Source organism: Hippoglossus stenolepis, chromosome 24, assembly GCF_022539355.2.
Source record: "Hippoglossus stenolepis isolate QCI-W04-F060 chromosome 24, HSTE1.2, whole genome shotgun sequence".
NCBI classification, from domain to species: domain Eukaryota; kingdom Metazoa; phylum Chordata; class Actinopteri; order Pleuronectiformes; family Pleuronectidae; genus Hippoglossus; species Hippoglossus stenolepis.
Window position 1 is genome coordinate 2,527,608 of NC_061506.1, and position 22,786 is coordinate 2,550,393.

At 46.0% G+C, this 22,786-nt stretch overlaps 1 protein-coding gene across 1 annotated transcript in view; it reads right to left on the reverse strand.

Annotated features, from left to right (window-relative positions):
- Positions 1–136: 136 nt before the first annotated feature.
- nid2a (nidogen 2a (osteonidogen)) overlaps positions 137–22,786 on the reverse strand; it is a 28,668-nt gene continuing 6,018 nt past the window's right edge. The window contains exons 4-42 of the mRNA XM_047339021.1: positions 20,899–21,000; positions 20,657–20,796; positions 20,442–20,568; positions 20,010–20,336; positions 19,515–19,626; positions 18,824–18,863; positions 18,610–18,719; positions 18,378–18,511; positions 18,165–18,276; positions 17,259–17,459; positions 16,943–17,173; positions 13,198–13,344; positions 12,309–12,437; positions 11,515–11,640; positions 11,163–11,299; positions 10,970–11,075; positions 10,749–10,882; positions 10,547–10,652; positions 10,100–10,233; positions 9,905–10,010; positions 9,159–9,292; positions 8,972–9,077; positions 8,704–8,837; positions 8,509–8,618; positions 8,162–8,291; positions 7,934–8,039; positions 7,301–7,434; positions 7,104–7,209; positions 6,663–6,796; positions 6,470–6,575; positions 5,137–5,266; positions 4,942–5,042; positions 4,679–4,851; positions 4,420–4,549; positions 4,167–4,338; positions 2,210–2,367; positions 1,984–2,107; positions 1,752–1,864; positions 137–452 (exon numbers count right to left, since the gene is read on the reverse strand). Of these exons, the coding sequence (XP_047194977.1) occupies positions 442–452; positions 1,752–1,864; positions 1,984–2,107; positions 2,210–2,367; positions 4,167–4,338; positions 4,420–4,549; positions 4,679–4,851; positions 4,942–5,042; positions 5,137–5,266; positions 6,470–6,575; positions 6,663–6,796; positions 7,104–7,209; positions 7,301–7,434; positions 7,934–8,039; positions 8,162–8,291; positions 8,509–8,618; positions 8,704–8,837; positions 8,972–9,077; positions 9,159–9,292; positions 9,905–10,010; positions 10,100–10,233; positions 10,547–10,652; positions 10,749–10,882; positions 10,970–11,075; positions 11,163–11,299; positions 11,515–11,640; positions 12,309–12,437; positions 13,198–13,344; positions 16,943–17,173; positions 17,259–17,459; positions 18,165–18,276; positions 18,378–18,511; positions 18,610–18,719; positions 18,824–18,863; positions 19,515–19,626; positions 20,010–20,336; positions 20,442–20,568; positions 20,657–20,796; positions 20,899–21,000 (5,073 nt within the window). The 3' untranslated portion in view covers positions 137–441. The remainder of the gene's footprint in view (positions 453–1,751; positions 1,865–1,983; positions 2,108–2,209; positions 2,368–4,166; positions 4,339–4,419; positions 4,550–4,678; positions 4,852–4,941; positions 5,043–5,136; positions 5,267–6,469; positions 6,576–6,662; positions 6,797–7,103; positions 7,210–7,300; positions 7,435–7,933; positions 8,040–8,161; positions 8,292–8,508; positions 8,619–8,703; positions 8,838–8,971; positions 9,078–9,158; positions 9,293–9,904; positions 10,011–10,099; positions 10,234–10,546; positions 10,653–10,748; positions 10,883–10,969; positions 11,076–11,162; positions 11,300–11,514; positions 11,641–12,308; positions 12,438–13,197; positions 13,345–16,942; positions 17,174–17,258; positions 17,460–18,164; positions 18,277–18,377; positions 18,512–18,609; positions 18,720–18,823; positions 18,864–19,514; positions 19,627–20,009; positions 20,337–20,441; positions 20,569–20,656; positions 20,797–20,898; positions 21,001–22,786) is intronic.

A 22,786-nucleotide genomic window follows, 5' to 3' on the forward strand; every position in this document is an offset into this window, starting at 1 on the left:
ATACTAAAAAGCTAATTTTCTATAACCTCACACAGTTTTTTAATCTGTTTTCTAACTGATAAAAACACGTTGACATTAAAAACCACTGTGACCAGAAGCCGACGCTGAAGAAAAGAAGAAACTCATACATTTAAAATCCGATTTCATCGTTGTGTAGCTTTTTATCAATGGAACAAAACAAGTCACGTAAAAAAATACAGTAGAAGAAAAACAAACTAAAAATGAGGTATAAAACAAATTTACAAAACACTTATTTTGGGGTTATATCTTTAGGGTCGAGGTACGTGGAGGGGGGGTTGTAAATTTGCTCCGACGTTCAATCTGCCAACGGGAAGACGCGTCTCCCCCTTTCCTCCGAGGGAACCTGGAAAGCTGAGGTGTGTTCAGGAATCACCCCCAGAAGTTTAGCACCAAAAGACTCCTGCGCCTGCCAGTCCGTCGTTAGTGGCTCCCTGTGAAAACACAGCTCGCACGTTCAGAGCACCGAGTGGAAGGAGCTGAGGCTCCAGGTGGAGACGGAGCGGTAAAGCTCTAATTGTCTCTTCCTGTGTGAATCCGAATGTGAAAGGATGAAAGCTTTACGGCTGCAGCGGCCTAATGACAGAACAAACAGACGCTGCTTAAGTGCAGGGCTTCGCTTCTCAGTTATCTCAGTGAGGAGCGCGTGTGTGTGTGTGTTGGCGTGTTGAACAATAACAGCTTTTAAGCCTCTTACAACCTGCCTAACAAGTGTGTTTCACAACTGTCATCATGGTCAGAATTACACCACACATCCACGGCTTTGAAGCGGGCGGCTGTTATTACGTCTGAGAACACGCAGACACGACAGTCATCGAACAAACGGACAAACTTTTGTGAAACGTCTGACTCTGTCGTGAGCAGATTTCACGCTCGTCAGAAGTGCGACGCTTTGACATCTGCTGGGGGACTTTGAGGATTATCCTGTGTTTAGAGCGAGACTTTGTACTTTAAAAGTGTTTTAACGCTTCGGCTTTGAAACGACTCCATCTGCACACATCACCACATCAAACGGGACAAACACAAAATACAGGTAGAGGGCGGCAGCTGTGTAATCATTGTGTTCTGGTCTCACTGGGTCACAAGTTGAGGGTCGCACACAGCTTTATAATCATTGTTCTCTTTCATTGAGTGTGTGTCAAGTCACCGCAGACACACAAAGAGGAAGAGACGTGAGGTGGGACAAACACAAACTCTGTTAAAACTACGTTAGCTCTCATCCTGCTTCACGGAAAATCTCCAAATCACTGAAAACAAATATATAAATGTGTAGAAACTCGATTGTGACCCTGTGACCACAACAAGTATTTTTAAAACTTCATATCTATTTTCTTTGACTATTGTGTTTGTGTGTGAATGTGCCTGAATGCATCCTGTGTAAACACCGATGCAGCTGCTTCCACGTAAGAGAAGTTCATATTTCCTGTGTGTCCATTGTGCTTGAACACAGCATTCTCCTCCATGTGTCCCTGTGTCGGGTTTACTGTGTTGTCTGTGGCGTAAACGCTGTGTTCCTGTTAAGGTGACATCTGGTGGGAGATGACTGATGCGATGACATCACTGCACACACACCGATGAGCTCACTGTCTGTGTGTGTCTGTCTGTGTGTGTGTGTGTGTGTGAGACACGTCTGAACAGACAGCACGTAGTTGAAACGCAGTGATTGTGTGTTTCCGTATTAAATCAAACATCTGACAAAGTGCCTCTGTTGACACAACACACACACATCTCACCTGATAGACAGCCGTTAGTTGCTATGGCGATGCCGTAAAGGTGTGAGCGCTGGTCGGGCAGGTACTCGTCTGTGAACTGACTGCTGTCCTTGCTCACTGCGATCACACCGTCCCTGTGAGGCAGAGAGAGAGAGAGAGAGAGGCACTGAGGACGAGCACGGTTCAGACAGAGCGGCTTCATGTTTATTATGATCTGTCGTGGTTCACATCAACACAGAATCAAGATGGCTACCTCCTCCAGTCGGAGTAGTAGAAGTGGTTCCTGTAGTAAACCAAGCTGAACGGGTAGTTGAGGTTGGAGTGGATCCCTCTGCGACCTGAGCCGTCTGGAGATATGCACTCTAAACGCTTTGTCCCTGAAACCAGGAGCAAAACACTGTGTGATGCTACATCCTGCATTTCAATACATTCAAATCAATCCATCAAACACATGCATCTGGACGGATTGATGCACGAACCTGCGTCGGCCCAGCAGACTTGTCCAGATGAGTAGTCGTATGTGAGAGCGTTGGGCAAACCGATCCCATCGGACACCACCACCCGGCGGTTCTGACCGTCCACTGACCCGCTCTCGATCTTCGGAGCCTCTCGGTTCCAGTCTGTCCAGTACAGAGTTCTGCAGGAGACACAGAGAAGAGGTCAGATTCCAGAATGTACTGGTTTGTAAGTGTTCAACATCATCTCGGGTGAGTTTGACCCGTTTGTGCCGCTGCTCTGACGTGTTCTTGATTCGGTGATGAGCTCTGGGATCTGGCTAATATGAGGAGACAGGAGGAAAACCACACACCAGCCTGCATTCAGCCGCTCGCACACAAGTGGGTACACAAGAGCACAAGAGCGCAGGGCTCCGGGGAGCAGCTGTCTCACGTTGATGAGGTCACGGTCAGGTTACTCTGAGCAACGTGCGACCTCTGACCTCAGCTCTTCCACAGCTGTTTCGGGGGGGTTGTTTCATGTGTATACATCAGAAAACATCAGCCACACTGAGGCAGACGTGTTTCCAGCGTAGAATAAACTATATTTCCTTTTTATTTATTTTGTGACGTGTTTCTGTGAAAGAATAGAATCCTATTTAATTATTTAAAACATTTAAATCATTTGCTCAGGACGATGATAAGTGTGAGTGTGTGTGGGCTCCTCATTACGCTGCTTCTCATCTGTAGATGATGGTGCACATGTGGGCCGTCCACTGGGAACTACAGGTAATACACACCACATGAGCAATCAACACACACACATGCACACACACACACACACCATGGGTTTATGAGTGTGTAAATCAAGTTAACTTTTTAATGTATAGTTGAGCAGATGGTGATGGATGAGATGCCTTTATAATGTGTGTACTTGTAACTTTTGTGTGTTTACTGTGTGTGTATGTGTGTGTGTCTGTAAGGGGAACATGTGCAGGCGCAGAAATCCCAGAGCATGTGCTTATTCATAAGTGTACCCGTGTGAAGCAGTAATTACCTTTAGGACTTCAGAACGCACACACACACACACACACACACACACACACACACACACACACACACACACACACACACACACACACACACACACACACACACTGTACCTGTTGATTATGTGATTAGTTGCAATGATGAACAGCAGATGTTATTCCTGGAGAGCCGACCAACGAAGACCTCATATATTCTGTGTGTGTGTGTGTGTGTGTCCGGGGTTAATAGCATCGGTAAATCCAGTACAGTTTCCTTGGCTCAACACCGACAGTGAAAGCACTAAATGTCACAAACTAATGACTAATGACTAAATTATCAAAAGTACCCGACCAGAGAAGAGCTCCTCCCTGAAACCTGAACCGGTGGATGTTCCCCGGATGGCCCGTCTCACCCTGACGTGTTTATCTCAGTGTCTCTGCTGCAGAAACCAGACTCAACAAAGTCCCTTCTGTCAAATGGCTTTAAAAAGAGCGTTTACTGTGCTAATGAATTAGTTACAGGCCTTGTTGCTCCGTCTGAGGACGTGTGTGTTTGATTTCATGCTTGTGCTAATGGACTGAAAACCATCTGGGCCCTGATATAAAAACAGAGCAGACGCAGTGAAGGCTGCATCTCATTCTGCAGGGCGGAGCATCTGCAGCACGTTACGCTCCATCGCCAACGGTGTGTGTGGGCTCTTGTTTGTGTCTATGTCTGGGAGGAGATTTGTAAAGCGGCTTTCAGACCTGCACTCAGGACGTTTTCTGGAATTTTCCCAGAGGGGCTGAACGTGAGAGTAACTCTGGAGAACGTCCGGACCCAATATTCCGCTCATTTCCGTGTCTGAAAACGACTTTGATAACAAAGTGCTATGAATAAGTAACACAACAATATCGGCTCCTTCAGGCCATCTCGGGTGTCACTAGAAGATCAGCACCACCACACTGGAAAAGGTCCAGAAAAGGGCGTTTACCCAGTTGAAGAGACCACGATGATGGCCCGGGGGTTGACCAGGTCTTTGTCAAACAGCGTCTTCCTCCCGCTGCCGTCCAGGTTGGCGCTCTCGATCAGGTCAGGCGTCGAGTCCACCCAGAACATCAGCCTACGTTTGACGTCCACGGCCAAACCCTCTGGACTGACCAGATCTACAGAGAGCACATAGAAAGTATTAGTTTTAAACACTGCAGTTATAATTGGAGTGTGATGAGTGTAAGTGTGGGATTTACTGGTGTTAATGAGAATCTCCGGCTCGGCTCCCTGCACCACTGAAGCTCTGTTGATTGTTCTTGCAGACAAATCTGTCCAGAAGACCTGGTTGTCTTTGCAGTCATAAGCCAGACCGACAACTATGGAACCCTGGAGACACACAAGCACACAAATCAGATACATGAACACATTTTAACTACATCAGAGGTTCTATTCGTTTCCACCACAGATAACTGATTCAAAAGTTGATGCAAAGTTACGAGCAAATTCATCTCTCACATGCAGAGTGAGCAGTGTTTTAGAGCGAGTGGCATCGAGCTTGGTCCCATTGAGAGGCAGCGCCCCGATTTTCTGTCCCTGAGCGTACAGCAGCGTGACGTCGGCGCTGGGCGGAGGGGTGACGTTCGGGCGGGGCAGTGGCCGCACGGTGGGAGGGGCCACTGAGGGGAGGCCTGGATTGGAGGATTAAATGGATAAAGAATATATTATTTTCAGGATGCAAACAGAGAAGAGGTGTGTGTTCCAGGAGGTGAGATACTCACAGGCAGGTTTGACAACGTCGTGCGATCGTGTACCAGGAACCTCTCGTCCGTCCTGGTCCACACACCAGCAGTAGGTGGTCTCCCCGTAACACTGCACTGGGCTGAGGGGGGCGAAGAAGTGAAATAAGCAGAACTGAGTAATTTCATTTCAACCACTGTGTGTGTTTGTGTGTGTGTGTGTGTGTTGTTGTGTACCTGAATTGTCCATCGGACTCGCACTGAGGCACGTATTGTTTTGGGTCTGGTTTTCCACCGTAGTGCTCAATCAAACTGATCCTCCATCGCTCACACACGCTCTCAGGATGCTGGGTCGGAGCAACAGAGACTGAGAGGGACACGAATCAAACAAACATTTACATTGTTAAGATAAATATAATCTTACATGGTTGTAAAATCCTATTCGGTTGGAATTCATGGTTATTTATTCAACTGTATGTTCATTTTCTTTTCATTGAGCATTTAGAGATGTTTTCCAGGTGTTGAAACCTTTATTGATCTGGTAGATTAGGCGTGAAAGGGGGAGAGAGAGAGTGGGCTGGAGGTTTATATGACAGTGATAGTTAGAGCGCTTGATAAATGGTGGGAGGAGACCCTGTGTTTAAAAAGGCACAAACACGTCTACACATTTTGCTTTTGTCAAAACAGTTTACCTTGTTAAATCCCTTTAATAACTCACTTGATAACAGAGCTTTAAAACTGAACCCGAAACCACTTTAGACTTCCACTCATGTTTACACAGGCCTCCCTCTCTCCCTCTGGGTGTAACGTTCTAATATGAGACTGACCAGCTTCTACACTGAGAACAAAATCTGGATGATATTCGTAGTGAGAGATCGGACAAGTTAAGAGCTACTTTGAGCAGGAGGACCTCCCTTAAGAAACCCAAAGCTGAGCAGGAAATGCTGCTGCCTCCCGCATCCTGACCCATTACTGAGAAATCCCTGAATAACTTCCCAGTGCAGAGGCCCCAGATAGAAAGACGACTGTGGTTGCACTGGGCAGCTTCCAGGTGTGAATGAGTGCAACTGAATCTGAAGCTAAATATGTTTGGTTCCTAAACAGCAGAGAACACGTACATATCTACAAGTCCTTAAGATTACATGTGTGTGTGTGTGTCTGAGCAGCATCTGTTGGGGGGGTGAAACAACGTGCTGTCACTCCACTAGTCATGGAAGCCCGGCTTGTTTTCGTTTGGTTGCACGGCAACAGCCTGCAGCTCATCACACCACAAAGTGACCGCGTCAGATGTTTGGAAGCTCACAAGTGGAATTTATAGCCCTGACTGAATTTAAAGAGCGGCCTCCGTGTGTATATTAGAGAACGAGAGAGAGAGAGAGAGAGAGAGAGAGAGAGAGAGAGAGAGAGAGGCAGGAATATCTCAACCAGAGTCCTGCACCAACGGGTACAGATAGATTTATACTGATTCACTGGGTAAAAATTAACTAAACATGTGTGGTCAGGAGAACTTAAGTGTATTTTTAAGGGGAATTAGGGATTAAAATGACGATGCAGTATATAACGGTCTCACCTGGTCGGTCACAGTCGACAGGTGATGAACCAGGTGGAGTCCTGGTTCCTCCTCTCTCCTGCCCCCTACTGTCCACGCACCAACAATGTCCAGAGGAGCCGTGACACTAAATACATAAAAAAAATGAAATATTATTACCAGTAAAAATACACACAAACACACAAAGAAACGTGTAGAGAAATCCCAGTGTTACCTGCTGAGGTAGAAACTGTCCCTGGGCATCACACTGAGGGACGTGAGCTCCGACTATGGGATACCCCTCTGGACTGGTGGTCTGAACGCTGTCTCTGTGGTGCTCACAGTGAGTTTTAGGACGCTCGGGTTCAACTGGAGAGAATGGAGTCATTAGGAAACACAAAGGAGTGAATGTGTGCGTCATTAAACTTCACCGTCATGAACTAACGCTGATGAATCTTCACTTTGGGCTTTTTTCATCCCCCTCTATGCCGATGACACTCCACTTTCTGTTCCTGCTTCAGGCTCATGGAAGATGGAATGTGTGCATCCCAATCTATCACCTCCATGCATTTGTGTCAAAATTATATTCTTTCTTAATAATATTAACCTCTGTGTGTGTGTCTGTAACACTTGCATGATATTCTACTGGATCTTTAGCACGAGAAAACTGCCTCACCTGGTTTGTCGCAGTCGACAGGTGATGAGCCAGGTGGAGTCCTGGTTCCTCCTCTCTCCTGCCCCCTACTGTCCACGCACCAACAATGTCCAGAGGAGCCGTGGCACTAACGCAATAATGAAAAATCATTTTAGTATTATGTCTTGAATGTCTTTAATCCAGAGTAAACACAATCTCATCTGTCAGTGAGTGCTGACCTGCAGTGGTGTGTACTGTCCGTTAGCGTCACACTGAGGGACGTAAGCTCCGACTATGGGATATCCGTCTGGACTGGTGGTCTGCGATCTTTCTCGGTGGTGCTCACAGTGAGTTTTCGGACGCTCTGGTTCGTCTGGAAAACATTAACGAGGTTACACAAGTTAATCACGGACCAACAAAGTGTTTGGAGCGTATCGTATGTCTCAGGTCTGGGTCGCATCATCTAAATGATCCTTCACTGAGTCAACATAAAGTTTCATGGGCTGTTTAACTGGACCTCAACGTGATTGAGTGGCCGACTAACCTGGAATCCTTCTCCTGTCCCACTATGCTGGTGAGAATCAATTCTCTTGACAAATTCTCCATCCTCTCTGATGCTGTAATGACTGTGGTGTTGATCTGACCTCTGATGTGAACCTGGCATTCATCATGGACATTTCCCAACATGTAGGTCCTTTATAAACTTCTACTGTAACTTCCCTCTGGCTAAGCTCGTCAAGTGTTCTCATCTGCAGCTAAAGCTTCTAACGATCCAGTATTCTGCAGAACGCTTGAGTCCAACTCCCAGAAATGTTACGTTAACATCCTGCAACCTGAACATTTGAGTTTTCAGCTATAAACTGCAGCCTCACCTGGTCGGTCACAGTCTTTGGGTTGTGTACCAGGTGGAGTCCTGGTTCCTCCTCTCTCCTGCCCCCTACTGTCCACGCACCAACAGTGACCCGTAGAGCTGTGGCACTGAAGTAATAATGAATGATGATTTAAGCATTAGGTATAATAATAGCCATAATTCTTTTCAGTGCAAGTCAAAGAAATATTTAAACATCAATACAACACATTTAGATCAGTAGGATGCTGACCTGCAGTGGTGCGTACTGTCCATTAGCATCGCACTGAGGGACGTAGGCTCCTGGTGGAGGGTACCCCTCTGGACCGGTGGTCCGAACACTGTCTCTGTGCTGCTCACAGTGAGTTTTAGGAAGCTCTGGCAGGAAATATACAGACATGAGTCATTTTAGACCAATTTGACACAAACTCCTTACAGTTCATCCAGAGAGTTGCACAAAATACATTTTGGGATTGTTTAGAATCATCTATCCTCTTCACTTTGCCCCCCCCCTCCCCATATTATTATGAGACCCATTATTGAGTACCTGCCCTGACAAGTTTACATGCAGCAGGACTAGAGCAGCTACAAATTGCAGTGTTACCTGGTGTGTCACAGTCTTTAGGTTGTGTTCCAGGTGGAGTCCTGGTTTCTGTTCTCTCCTGCCCACTGTTGTCCACGCACCAACAGTAACCAGTAGAAACATGGCACTAGAACACACAACAGGTGTATGAACAACAACACAAATAGGGAATAAAGCAGTATTTCTCATTTACAACCCAATCAGAATGATACCTGTTGAGATGTGTACCCTCCATTAGCATCACACTGAGGTACGTAGGCTCCGAGTAGAGGGTACCCCTCTGGACTGGTGGTCTGAACTCCGTCTCTGTGCTGCTCACAGTGAGTTTTAGGACGCACGGGTTCATCTGAGGAGATTTCAAAAAAAGAAAGAAAGCTAGAAAATGGAGGTGATTTTATTTGTGAAGCAAAGTTCTTGGACTCATGCATCACGACATGAATGAAGACATGAAGGAACATTGTGAAAGATCTCTCCCCTCACCTGGTTGGTCACAGTCTTTAGGTTGTGTACCAGGTGAAGTCCTGGTTCCTCCTCTCTCCTGCCCCCTATTGTCCACGCACCAGCAGTGACCAGTAGAGCCGTGGCACTGAAGAAATAATGAATTATAATTTAGGTCAAACTCATATCAAACATCAATAAAACCCATTTAAACAAGTAGGATGCTGACCTGCAGTGGAGTGTAGTGACCATTGGCATCACACTGAGGTACATAAGCTCCGACTATGGGATACCCCTCTGGACTGGTGGTCTGAACTCCGTCTCTGTGGTGCTCACAGTGAGTTTGAGGACGCTCTGGTTCCACTGGATGGGACAAATGAACAATAACAGGATTATATAAATGTTAAATTAGCAGATATGAAACCCTCATTCCAAAAATTGATTTGTAGGGATTTAAATACACATGATAATCAATAAAGTTATTGATTGTGCCCTGAAGTGTAAGATGTATGTGATCCACCTAATATACGGTAAAACCTTTTGTTCATAAAACCTTGACACCACATTTCTTCCTCATGTTGTTCAGCTTCACGTTAGCCTTGCACTCGGGCGTAATTAACTTTCAACTTACACACACACACACACACACACACACACACACACACACACACACACACACACACACACACACACACACCGTCTCACAGTGATATCACCTGTTTTTCCGTGCATTCCAAGGCTGTGACCCAATGACCTCAACAGTGCACCACTCACAAGGTTAGACACACACTCACCTAAATGTGGTGTCTGTTTGACTTGCCATTGACTTGAGAAATTGGGGTCTCACAGGTTCACTGAGAAAGCCTCAGAGAGCCATGACATCATACACGTGCTGACGCTGGTCATAACAAATATGTTTCAGACGCTCGTGTGGAGTCGAAGCGAGGAAGAGGTTTGTGTATTTTTTCTTTTCACCTGGTCTGTCACAGTCTGTCGGTGTCGCACCAGGCGGTGTCCTGGTACCCGCTCTTTCCTGTCCTCTACTGTCCACACACCAACAATGTCCAATAGAACCATGGCACTGAAAAGTATTTTAATGTTATTTTAGGTTAAATTAAAAAAGAACATCAGTTTATCTGTCAGTTCTCTGATGAGTCACCAGGTGCTGACCTGCAGGGATGTGTACTGTCCATTAGCATCACACTCAGGCACAAACCCTCCGAGTAGAGGGTACCCCTCTGGACTGGTGGTCTGAACTCCGTCTCTGTGCTGCTCACAGTGAGTTTTAGGACGCTCTGGTTCAACTGGGGAGGAAAACATCCCATGTGTTTACACTATAAATAAATGTCTTCTTCACATTTCCTCAAAAATAGCAAAAATATAAGCATAGAAATCAATAGAAATGTACTGTAAAATAAAGTATAATGAAATAAAAAATAAAACATTGTGTTTTAAAAGGAAAATAATCAAAAAATATGTTAATTTAAAGGGATATATCCAATAGGAAAACAGGCTAAAATATAAATACAAGGGAAACTGAAGTATGAAGTGTCCTGAGATTAAATAAAGTGCGTACAGCCAATCAAACATCTGGAAAGTCTCTCAAAGCAGACTCACCTGGTCGGTCACAGTCGACAGGTGATGAACCAGGTGGAGTCCGGGTTCCTGCTCTCTCCTGCCCCCTACTGTCCACGCACCAACAATGTCCAGTGGAGCCGTGGCACTAAAATCGAAAACCAAAATTAATTTGTTTTAATTTCAATACAAGGTCAGATTACAGGTATGCAAATAATGATTGTAAAGGAAAACAAGCGCTGACCTGTAATTGCCTGTACTGTCCATTAGCATCACACTCAGGCACAAACCCTCCGAGTAGAGGGTACCCCTCTGGACTGGTGGTCTGGACACCGTCTCTGTGGTGCTCACAGTGAGTTTTAGGACGCTCTGGTTCATCTGAGGAGATAAAACACAAGAACATTTAAACATATACACCAATCTTTAAATTTAACACCCACGTGTAGGATAAGGACGAGTTAATACCTGGTCTGTCGCAGTCTCTGGGGGCCGTACCAGGTGGAGTCCTGGTTCCTCCTCTTTCCTGTCCCCTAATGTCCACGCACCAGCAATGTCCAGTGGAGCCGTGGCACTGGAATAAATAATGAACACTGTCAGAATCTGCATGTTTTTTACTGAGGGCATGAGTCGGCCGTGCGCTCTGTGAGTCAGTGATCACCTGCAGTTGTCGGTAGCGTCCGTCAGAGTCACACTGAGGGATGAAGGCTCCGACACTTGGCTGTCCACTCAGATCCACTCCACTCTGCAGACTGTCTCTGTGCTGCTCACACTGGCTCCTCGGACGGACTGTCTGTCCTGTAGAGAAACAATCATTACAACATATCCCTATTTTATCATTTGTATTTTAGGTTTTACCATTTTACATCTTATATCTGCCAGTAAAACCTTCAGATTCTTTCCATTCATGAGTTAATTTGCTTTCCCCTGGTAAAAATGAACAAATCTCCTCCTGCTTATCTGAATACAAATGTCAGCATGATAGTTAAAATCTATATATTTGATTTACTGACCTTCCTGTGGGGAACAGAAGAAGCCGTCACCATGAAGGCCAGGCTGGCACTGACACTGGAAAGATCCCAGTCCATTGATGCATCTGGCGTTGGCGTGACAGGGAGAGGAGCTGCACTCGTCCACGTCTACATAAGTAAACACAGCGACAGAAAGAAATCAACAACCACAGATGCAGAAAGGAAAGAAAGAAAGAAAGATGATATCTGGCTGCCGGCTGGAAATAATTCAATTCAATTATATCTTATCAGTATTTGGTTAATTTCAAGACCTCATGCAAAGTGTTTCCTATCAGTCAAGGAGGGATGTGGGGGTATTGAGAAGTTCATCAGAAGTTCACACTGATGGGTGAAAGGAGGATACACACACACTGGCAGGGCCGTGCTCCTCCACACATTCCAAAGCAACACACACTGTGTCATTTCTCCATTTGTTGTTCACTTTCACCCCCTGTCCTGTCTAATCTCACTCTCCTGTTCTCACACTCGTCCTCTGGTTCCCACCCCTGTTCTCACATTCGTCACCCATCCTCCCCTCTCGCTGTGTTTCCTCGCTTTTGCAGCTGTGCCTCACTGTTATGGAAGAAATGTTATTCCTGCGCTCAGACAAATATGCGGGTCTCCTCCTGACGTTCGGCTCTTTTTGGAAAAAGCAGCTCCAACATGCAGCTTATGGGACAAACTAGTGCAACTTATGGTAAGTGGGCTGCATTTATATTTATTTTCCTCATCTTAATAACTTCTCAAAGTGCTTTACAGTACAGTTTTAAGACACTTTTATTAATGTATTCACTTACCAACACAGGTGCGGCCGTCGTAGCCAAACTCGTAGCCGCTCTGGCACTGACAGCGGTGGCTGCCAGGTAGGTTCATGCACTGAGCGTGAGCGCCGCATGAACTCAAGCCCTCGGCACACTCATCTATGTCTGCAGTGAGGTAAAGGAGAGGAAGTGAGACATGAACCCAATGGCTTGTAAAGCAGGAATCCTCTATATGACAACACAGAGGGCTGCATGTGTCAAAGCTGTAATTAAGGGTCATTACTGGTGCTTTTAGTGTGTATACATCGAGTGTCTGCTTGTTTGTGTTATTATAACATGCGCCCCACACCTGGATTCTCTAACCACATTGTGCAAGAGAGTGGACGAAAACCACACATAGACTATGTGACCAGAGAGCGCTGCCGAGGCCCGGCCATGGAAACTGAGGCTAAGCCTGGGGCTTTCCTAGTGCTGTCAGCAGGAGAGAGAGACCGGCTGCTGGGCTAATGACAGGCCCTGCACCAGCTTAAAGGCCCAGAACTCCCTGTTAACTGACTGTGGAAGATGAGGAGGGAGACGTGGGGGGGAGAGAACGGAGAGAGGGTGCAGATGATTCCTTACATCCAGCCTGTACTTGACCCCTGACGTTCACTGGACACATGTTGATGAAACACAGACACGCAGCCTTGAACTGTCTTTACCTTGGTCTGCATGTGTTTGTGTGTAAGTGTCAGAGTGAGGAAGACGCTATTGAACCAAGCCAAAGAGAGGAAAGCACATAAAACAGATTGGGAAACAGATTCAGCTCCTCTGTGTGCGGGGAACTCTCCGATTTCGTCTCTGCTGTCGGATTTTTTCTTCAACCAGGGTTCTGAGTGAAAGCTGTACAAAGTCTAAATACACATAAATATATATGTCAAGTTACCATAGCAGTTGCGTCCGTCCCCTCTGTAACCAGTCGCACACTGGCACTGGAAGGCCTGGCCCTCTTGTGGGATGCACTGGGCTGTGGTGTCACAGTCGTGGTTCCCGGCATAGCAGGGGTTGATCCCTTCTGTTCCCGTTGGCTCAGCTGCAGACAGACAGATGTGAGACAGATAGAATGACATGAGGGATGAGAGAGACAGATTTGCTTACTACTGGATGGATTACCATGAAACCTGGTGGAAGGATGTGTGTGTGTGTGTGGATCAGTGAGGAAACATTGTTTTTTGCTGCAGAGCCACTAATTCTGTTTCTCTCTCTCTGCAGCATTTCCCACAGAATTCATTCAGTCTACGGTGGAAGCAGGGGTGCAACATACGCCTGCTTATGTGTGACCATGACATGAAGAGTGAGATGAGAACTGTAATTCATGCCACTTGCAGGTATGTGCACAACTGGAGCTGATTCAAAATCTCACTTTACTAAACATGATGAAAACATCTCTGTAGGAGCCAGAGGTCAAGAAAACTCTACCACACAGACTCTGCAACACTCCACATGTCCTGAACTGAGATGAATTGAGACGTGGATTATTCAACAGTTAAAGTCCGATGATTACAACGATGATTACAGGACAGACTAACCAAATGCACATGGAAAAATCACTCCAGACAAATTCCCATAGAGCGGTTTCCTCCCCGAAAATGCCTCCCTTCATGTTCTCAATATTGAACATATGGACGAGGTTAGACACACATATACATGAGAGAGACACACAGACGGAGGGATGAGTGAGCGGATGTGTGTTCAGAGTCCCCCCCCCCCCACCGATACCGACGCATGTCTCAGACACACAAGACACTTTAAACAACAGACTAATTTCTGGAAAATCTGAGAGAAACAAAGCAGAGGAAAGAAAACAATGGAATCTAAAAATTACTCATCTGAACATCTGGGAAACCTATTTTAATTCTAAATATGGCTTTTAAACACACAATGTGTAACATCGAACACTGGAGGTGTCTAAATCAAAACAATAACAACAGCTTTTATGACCTCGTGAAGCAGTGTGGGATCATGGGAGATGTGGTTTTCTACCTCACATGACAGGATATTTTATCTTTATAATGGATCCAGCTGTTCATAATGTCGACATGTGGTCAGTTAGGCACAAAGCACGAGAGGGAATAAAATGAACATGAAAAATATCTGTACTTAATGATGTTTATCTGTCTCAACCATCAGGGCCATAATCCCAGATAAACAGCAACACACACACACACACCTAAACTAAATCAAACACACAGAGAGACACAGCTTGCTTCCATCTCCTGAGGCCAAGAACAATTTGGTTCATTATCAGAGAGAGAGGGAGAGAGAGAGAGAGAGGGAGAGAGAGGGAGAGAGAGAGAGAGAGAGACTCTTCAAAGTGCTGATTGTGGCCGGGAGAGAGAGAGAGAGAGATGAGAGGGTGAGATGCAACATGCACATGGACGGGAGAGAAGACTGAAGGATAATTAAAGAGAGAGCGAGAGAGGGAAAGAGAGCGAGAGAAGGCGGGCGGGAGAGAGGGGTGGAGAACACACACACACACACACACACACACACACACACACACACACACACACACACACACACACACACACACACACACACACACGCCAAAAACCAAGTCTTAACCCTCAAACATGCCTTTGAAAAAGTGAAGACTGTCCAAAATGTCCTAAGTGCAAGTCCACATACACACAGACCGGTGGCACAGGGGCGTAATAACTCTACACGATGACCAAGGTGCACTGGGGATGATCGCTGGACTCCGAGGAACCACCCTGAGTGCAACGTAGAATTATCCGTCACCACCGACTTTTACTGACACGACGGAATGACCTGGAATTTACCAGAGTATGATGTTTAAAGTGGTGAAAGCTGCGTCTCGGAGGGCGTGCAGACTGAACATGCAAGAGGCGCGTGATGTCCAGTCTGAGTAATACAACTTGGAAAGGTCATTTTACTCATTCTACTCTTGCAGGACGTCTCGGCCTCTGCTCTGTCCACTTTAATCCTGCGGAGGGACGGCGACGAAAACTCCTCAGAGGAGGTGATGAAAGAATTTAACTTTCATTAGTCGTTCTCTCTCTCTCTCACCCGCTCCCTCTCTCTCTCTTTCTACCACTTCGTGGGATTCTCATGACATCAATGGGCAGCTATTCTGCACGGCAACCCCCCTCCACCCCCACTAAAAAAATCTGTCATTGGCTGGGATATTATTTCCAAGAAAGTGTAAGAACACGCACGCGCACACACACAGACACACAGACACACAGACACACACACCACTTAACCCGTGTTTACAAAACCCCTGATCCCCAAAAGCTCTTCCAGCTGTGCACTGGGTGTATCGGTGTGTGTCTTCATGTGCATGTGCGAGATGTGTCATCGTAACCTTCTTAATCAACGTGTTGAGATCCAAATGACAGAAACTTGGTCTGAATTCAAAACACGGGGGGGGGGAATCCAGCCTCTCATTCTTTCTGTCTCAAACTCTTTATTTTCCTCTCCATCTTCCGAGGGCTCTCGTCTCTGCCTCTCTCTCTATCTGGTTCTCATCAGATAAAGAAAGTATGACCACTGTGTGCGGACAGAAAAACACACAGATGTGCACAGTGTTTCTGTCGGTATCTGGAGAAAAGATGAGCTCAACTAGCGGTTGATTGTGCTGGATTTATCGTTCACGTGGGGGCGATGAAGAGTGAACAACCACGAAAACATAAATAGAACCGGAAACATTCAATAAGACTGTGTGTCACACAAACACAGAGATGATATGTGGGGGTTGGTTTGTACGGCTGCTGTTTGTGAGGTACCAACAAATCAAACCTCTATTATGAGAACAAAGAAAAATAATGTAGGATAAAAGCAATCCGGAGAAATCGATTCCATTTATTCAGTCCCATTCACTTCAGTCCTTCCAACAAGCTCTTGGTTGAATTTGAGCTGCAGCAGAGACACAAAGCTGAGATTTTTCAAGTGCCTGTAAAAGGCAAATTGAAAAAGACATAAGAAAATAAACCTCAAAATTGCATCAACTCTGATTCTGAACCATCAGCAGGATGCAGTGCCCCCCCCCATATCAAAGTTCTAAAGCCACAGAAAATGTTGTGGCTTTGGTTTTGTGTTCTGGCCCCAACAAATATTTACAGATCCCAAAGTCAACAATGAATCTGGAAGTTTTCTCTTCACCCTCATATTGACTTATTTGTTCGAGTCTCTGTTCACATTGAACTGTTTAACCAGCTCAATCAGTCGGTGTCAACACTCTGTCTGTACGTCTGTCATCAGCAAACCAAACTGTTCACATATTCAACGTCAGCTGTTGTGTAAGTCATGGTGCTGTAATCCCCACAGTGGTGTCGTGTGTCTAATAAACCCAGCGGAGGGGAACCCGGACATTATGACATTGTTTTCTATGGTTTCAATGTATAATTATGCCCTCAGCCTGCAGCGTGTGGTGAAACAAACTCTGTTCAGCTCTGTGCCGTGGTTTGGCGTGTGAGGTTTCTGTGGCGGCTCTACAACAACTACCAGGCGAGTTGGGTCTGAAAAACCTCACGTTTTCAACGCCTCGCTTGTGCTTGCCGACTTAAAGACCGACAGTGACGGCCTGTCAATCAGATGTTCAGTTATCATTTCCACTGACTGGACCCTGTGGTTGTAAAGAAAGTTTGCTTGTTGTGTGTCTGACTCACCTCCGACTGGGCTGATCTTGTTGGTGATGGCGTATCTCAGGATCCGCTCCTCCTTGACGTACATCACAAACACCCTCTCCATGGTGATCTGCAGCGTCTCCACGGCAGCGGCTCGGTTGCCATGTGTGCAATCGCGGTAGGAGATGTTTTGTTTGAGCTGGAAGGAGAAGGACTCTGAGCCTCGCTCCGCCGAAACCACTGAGAACTCCCTCACGGATGAGGAGGTGGCGACTGCACAAACAGAAAATCAATTTCAGGGAAAAGATGCCAGGAAATGTTACATTACGTATTCGTCTCTTGTGGTTGTCATGGTTACCGGATGGGTAGTACTGGTAGGTCTCCTTGAAGGGGTCCATGGTAACTTCGGAACCAGGAGGAAGGAAGGGCACGCTGCCACTGACGACAGTATCCACAGTGAGGTGGTTGTGGTCGTCAAGGCCACGGCCGGTCTGAAGGATTGACAGATGCTCGTTGCCGGGGTAAAAAATTATCTCTGCACGCCGCGTGAACTCAGCACCTGGAGACACATTTAGTCAACGATTCAATCAATCAATCAACCAATCAGTACTTCTTTTGTTTAAAAAAACAACGCTACAGCAAACCTCCGCCAAGGCTCAACGCTTATCTCGCCATAATAAAGAATTAGAAAAGAAAATCCTGCATCCGCCAATTTATTCCCTTTCACTTAATTGGACTCTTCCTTGGACTTCCTTCCACCAAGTTTCACTAAAATCTGTAGTTCCTTTGTCATCCTGCTAAGAGACAGACAAACGGACTAACGCAAGAAAAACATAACCTTCTTGGCGGAGGTAAAAAGTTGAATGTTTGCAATAGATACATTTACACAGAGCACATAAACACAATCACGTGTGTATGTGCCTGCACACACACACACACACACACACACACACACACACACACACACACACACACACACACACACACACACACAGATGTTTCCTATTAGACAGGGGAGGTGGAAGCCTGATATCACATCATGTCCCTGGAGACATGCAGCTGGCTGGGAGACTGAAAGCTCACATACACACTCATGATGTCCTCGCTGTAGAGGAGTTTCCTCATCTGTGCACAGATGTGCTCAAGAGTCAAGATGTACAAGGCAGTACACGCACACACGCACGCACGCACACACACACACACACACACACACACACACACACACACACACACACACACACACACACACACACACACTGTTTACCTGCAGTCTTGAACCCAGCTTGACTGTTGGGCAGCTCCAGAGCAAACAGCCATCCAAAGAGCTCTCCTATTGGTGCAACTGGCATCAGAGCCCAGCCCACTGGCTCAGGTACCTGACCAATCAGCACAAAGTTAAATATGTATAGATAATGGATGGATACACAATGATGCAACATAAATTCTAAAAACCCAGATATAAAACTGCAGATCCTACCTCACTGATAGCGGTGTACGCTCTCCCATCTCCCACCACGATGTACGCATGCAGATCGATGTTGTTCAGTTTCACTGGAGTCGAACCCACGGTCACGGTGCCGCTCACCTTACCGCTGACGCGCTGGGGAGCACCTGGAGGAGCAGCACGGGGACGACACCAAAGATAAAACAACTCTGACATGTTCATGACTGGATAATAAAAGTAGAAATAGGGATAACATGTACGTTACCCTCAGGTAGACAGTGGCGTCCGTTTCCATAGAAGCCAGGCTGGCAGTGACAGCAGAAGCCTGTGGCGTAGTCGGAGCAGAATGCATTCTGGGAGCATTGTTGCTGGAATCTGCAACAAGAAGGAGACGGAAAAACAATTCACATTTATTAATGGATACTTTGAAAATTTGTACGATTGTGTTAACATGAGCATCAGATGTAGTTTCCACAAACCTGGCACATGTTTCCTTATTCTCTGTGGTGTATTGAATCACTGAGAGAAGAGAGAGAGCAGAAGACATTTATATCATTACTATGCTTCACATATACAATGAATATATAGTTAATATCCTATTGTCTCCTATACAAGAATATACCAAAGTATGATGAGGACACTAAATACAGAAGACCAGAATCAAAATAGAGACCAAATTAACAATCTGTACAAGGTGCAACATCCTCTGTCCGTACTGTTGATAAAACTGTTGATAAATAATATGTTGATAAAACTTGAGGAGGACTTGTGCTGGACTCAGATTCACCACATGGATCTTGCACAATACATACACTCATTTTTATGACTTTGGAAAAGGATAATTGTTGTGTTCCAGTTATTTTTTGTGCTCAGTAAACAGTTGAACTTTACAGAGTGGTCCTGTGGATTATTTTGTAACCGGGAAAGACTGAGAACACATTCTTATTTACAGCAAAAGCTTGTGGGAGCAGTTGCAGAGGAGGGAGTGTTGAACACACACACACACACACCTGGGAGCTGCCCAGCACAACGGCAGTATTGTACTACCAGCTGCTGAGGCGCTCTGCAGCAGAGGGCGAGGTAGTCGTACCGTCCTCTTTCTCCCAGTCACCAGCATTCATGCATTTGCACGGTTTGTTTGTCTGCATATGCATTTGGTTTGTCTCTTACCTCCTGTGTCAAAATCAACATCCTCCTCTTCCACGCTGACCACATGACCTCCGGGGGAAAGACGTGGTTCATTTCTGTGAGGCGGGTACACGTCCACCACCTCCAGAGGAACCTACAGAGGCAGATACAGGGGAAACACGCTTGTAACTTCAAATATGTGTTACTCAGAGCCAAGCCAATACTTTTTAAACTCTCTCCAGATGCTACAACCAGAGGGCTGTGATCTGCACATACTCTACAAATTGTATACACAGTATGGAGAGTATCATGATCATCAGCTTTGCCAGCATTTGTTGATGCTTCGATAACGTCTCCAAAACTGCATTCCACCATAACCTCAGATGAAAGAGTGACTTCAATTTTAAATCATTACTACAAACCTCTGACTGCACTGTCAGTAGAAAATTCTGCTTTTTTTTTCATAACCATTGCAATAAGTAACGTTTTCATATTTAAACATGTTTTACAGAAATAATACTTTCAGGGAAATGTTACCTGTGGTTGCTGTTCTGGAGTCTGCTGAGCGCCTCTCTCTTCCACTGCCTCTGGAGCATAGGGAGCGTACTGCCTCTCTGCTGGCTCCACACTGTACCTGGGGTCAGAGGGCTGCGGTGCATCTTGGTTGCCATGCGACCCCTGACGGCCATAGTCTTGTGAAGGAGAGGAGGGAGCGTCAGGACTCGCTGGTCGAAGAGACTCTGAGCGGTCACCACCAGCAGGGGCGGGCTGGAATTCAGCGTCCTCCCCTGTCAGAGGGTAATCGGGCTCAAACGTATTGTATGGATATCCCTCAAACTCCCCATACTCAGGGGTGGTGGTTTCCTAGAAGCACAAACCATGACTCGAGATCAGAGGAGTTTCCTGCCGATTTTATCACAAGAACAAATGGTGACTGAGAACTAGGATAAATGAGAGCAACAGTATTACCCGGAGGAGGCCTCCGGTTGGCAAGGTGGCAAGGAGGCCACCGACGGACGCAGGAACTATGTTGTCGAAAGAGTAACCGTTTCCAGTGTGGAAGAGCCATATACCTGGAATTCCTGTGTTACCGACCCTGGAGAGAAAGATACCTTAGTCTTAGGCTTAGTCTCAGGTTAGTTACAGTGTTGTGTTCTAGATTTGAAAGGAAGTTTGATACTTACTGGTAAAGGTTTTTAACACTCTGCTCGTCCCCTGTGACGCTGTAGTGAGGTCCCTCCGTTCGGGAAAAGATTAAAAATGTAACTTCTCCTCTGCTGAATCCAACTCTGGCAGGAAGCTCTATCTCAACATTATAGGACTCCTAAAAGCAGAAGAAGAGTCAAATAAACAGTGTAAAAAAGTGTGTGACTGTAGTCGTACAATGGCCAAGCTCAAATTAAAGACTTGTATCTAGAAACTTCACCTTGGGTCGTGTGCCGAAGAAGTTCAGGCCCCCTTCAGGATAGAGGAAGAGAACGTACGAGTTTGTCTCATCATAACCGATAACTGCCTGGAACGTATTGACCTGAAGGGAAAGACAAGAGACAACAGTGTGAGACAGACGGGGACCAAATCTAGGAAACCATTGCAATGTGGCTTCAAAAGTAAGCTTTGGAAAAAACACGATGGATTGGAATGACTTTTTTTTCTCATATTACGACTTTATCCTCATAAATTTGCGACTTCTATTCGGCTCTGCTCGTCCCCTCCTGTGTTCAGAGTCAGCCTCAAATTATTCTAACACTCACTCCTCATATTTAAACTTCACACCCCCTCCTCCTCCTCCCCGTGTCTCCTTCCCTTCCTCTCTCATCACTCGCTCCGCTGGGATTCCTGTTTAGACTTCTCACCCTTTACCGCACCCACCTCCAGTCACCAGCGTTTCCTGACACAATGACCCGAGGGATGGGACTCCACAAACATCTGTTTAACACTGATTAGGGTGAATTAAATAAACTGATGGATCCACTAACTTTTTCTAGCAGAGCCTCTTTTTTTTAAATGGATGATTGTGACTTGCAGAACTTTATTTCCCCACATGTGTCATCCAACCCACTCTGCCTCGCAAAACCACAGTTCAGTGAATGAAGGGACAACTGGGAGTGAGCCCATGTTGTTTTCCTTTGGGACACAATCAGATTATCTCTCTACACACACACACACACAAACCGAGACAGACACACACCTCGCTCTCTCAACCCCCCAGCCCAGATGTTCATCTCCACAGCTGTCTTCCTGTGTGTCTGCTTTTCTTTCACGACGATGTTACAACATACACACATTTCTCATTACAGCGTGCGATATCGGGTGAGCGCACACACACATACACAAACACAGATGTCCCTCCACCTATGTTCAGTTCGTTCCTAATTGTTTACATCAACATCTTTAAACAATCTTGTTGTTTGTGGGCTAAGAGGACTTTGTGGCCTCTGGGCTCTGTCTAATTACTGGTGGTGGTGGGGGGGGTCTTTCTTTTTTTCAGTCTGTCTTCAGGGAATGAGGAGAAGACGCTGGAGCTACGAGAGAGGATCTGCTTTTTCTTTGTCGTTAATATTCCCTCTGGATGTTTGCATTCTCCTCTCCCGCCATCCCCCCTTCTTCTCGGAGAAGGAGAGGTACACCCAGATAGAGAGATGGAAGAAAAGAGAGTCATGTGGAGAAAAATGAGGAGATACAGTTTCCATCCAAAAAGAATATGCGAGTCGTGTGTTGGTAATTCTTCGTTTCCCCGTCTCAACCATGGTATTTAAGTTCCTTTCCTGTGTTTATTTTTCTCTGTCCTCAGATAACATTAGTCCTGGTAGTTAAAGTGGCTGCATGGAGGCCAATGGCCATCACCACCAGTTGAACTCTGCAGACACTCGTGTTCCCTCAGGTTGATAATTTAATTAGTGGAAATCAGTTTCAGAGCCAGACGTCTCTTTTATTTTCATATTGACCTACAGATGTGAGAGTGGAACTGCTCCTTACATCTAACACTTAGTAAGAAAGCAGAGCTGTGAAAATGTTGCACTATTCCTTTAATTTGTGTCTTCTTCTTCTTCTTCTCCTCCTTTTCCACCCCCTCCTCTCTCTGTGTGGTCACGCGCTGCGTCTGTCTCTGTGTGTAAAGTCGTCCTGGTGTTTTAAAGACTCACAGCTGGAAGACAACAAATTGCGGCCAACATACATCAAAGGAATGTGTGCAGCTTCAGTATGTACTTGAATGTGTGTGTGCTGTGTGCTCTGACACCCCCCCACCCACCCACCCACACACCCACACAACCCTTGACCTCCCTAGAGGCACTGTGTCACACCTTTTTTAATTA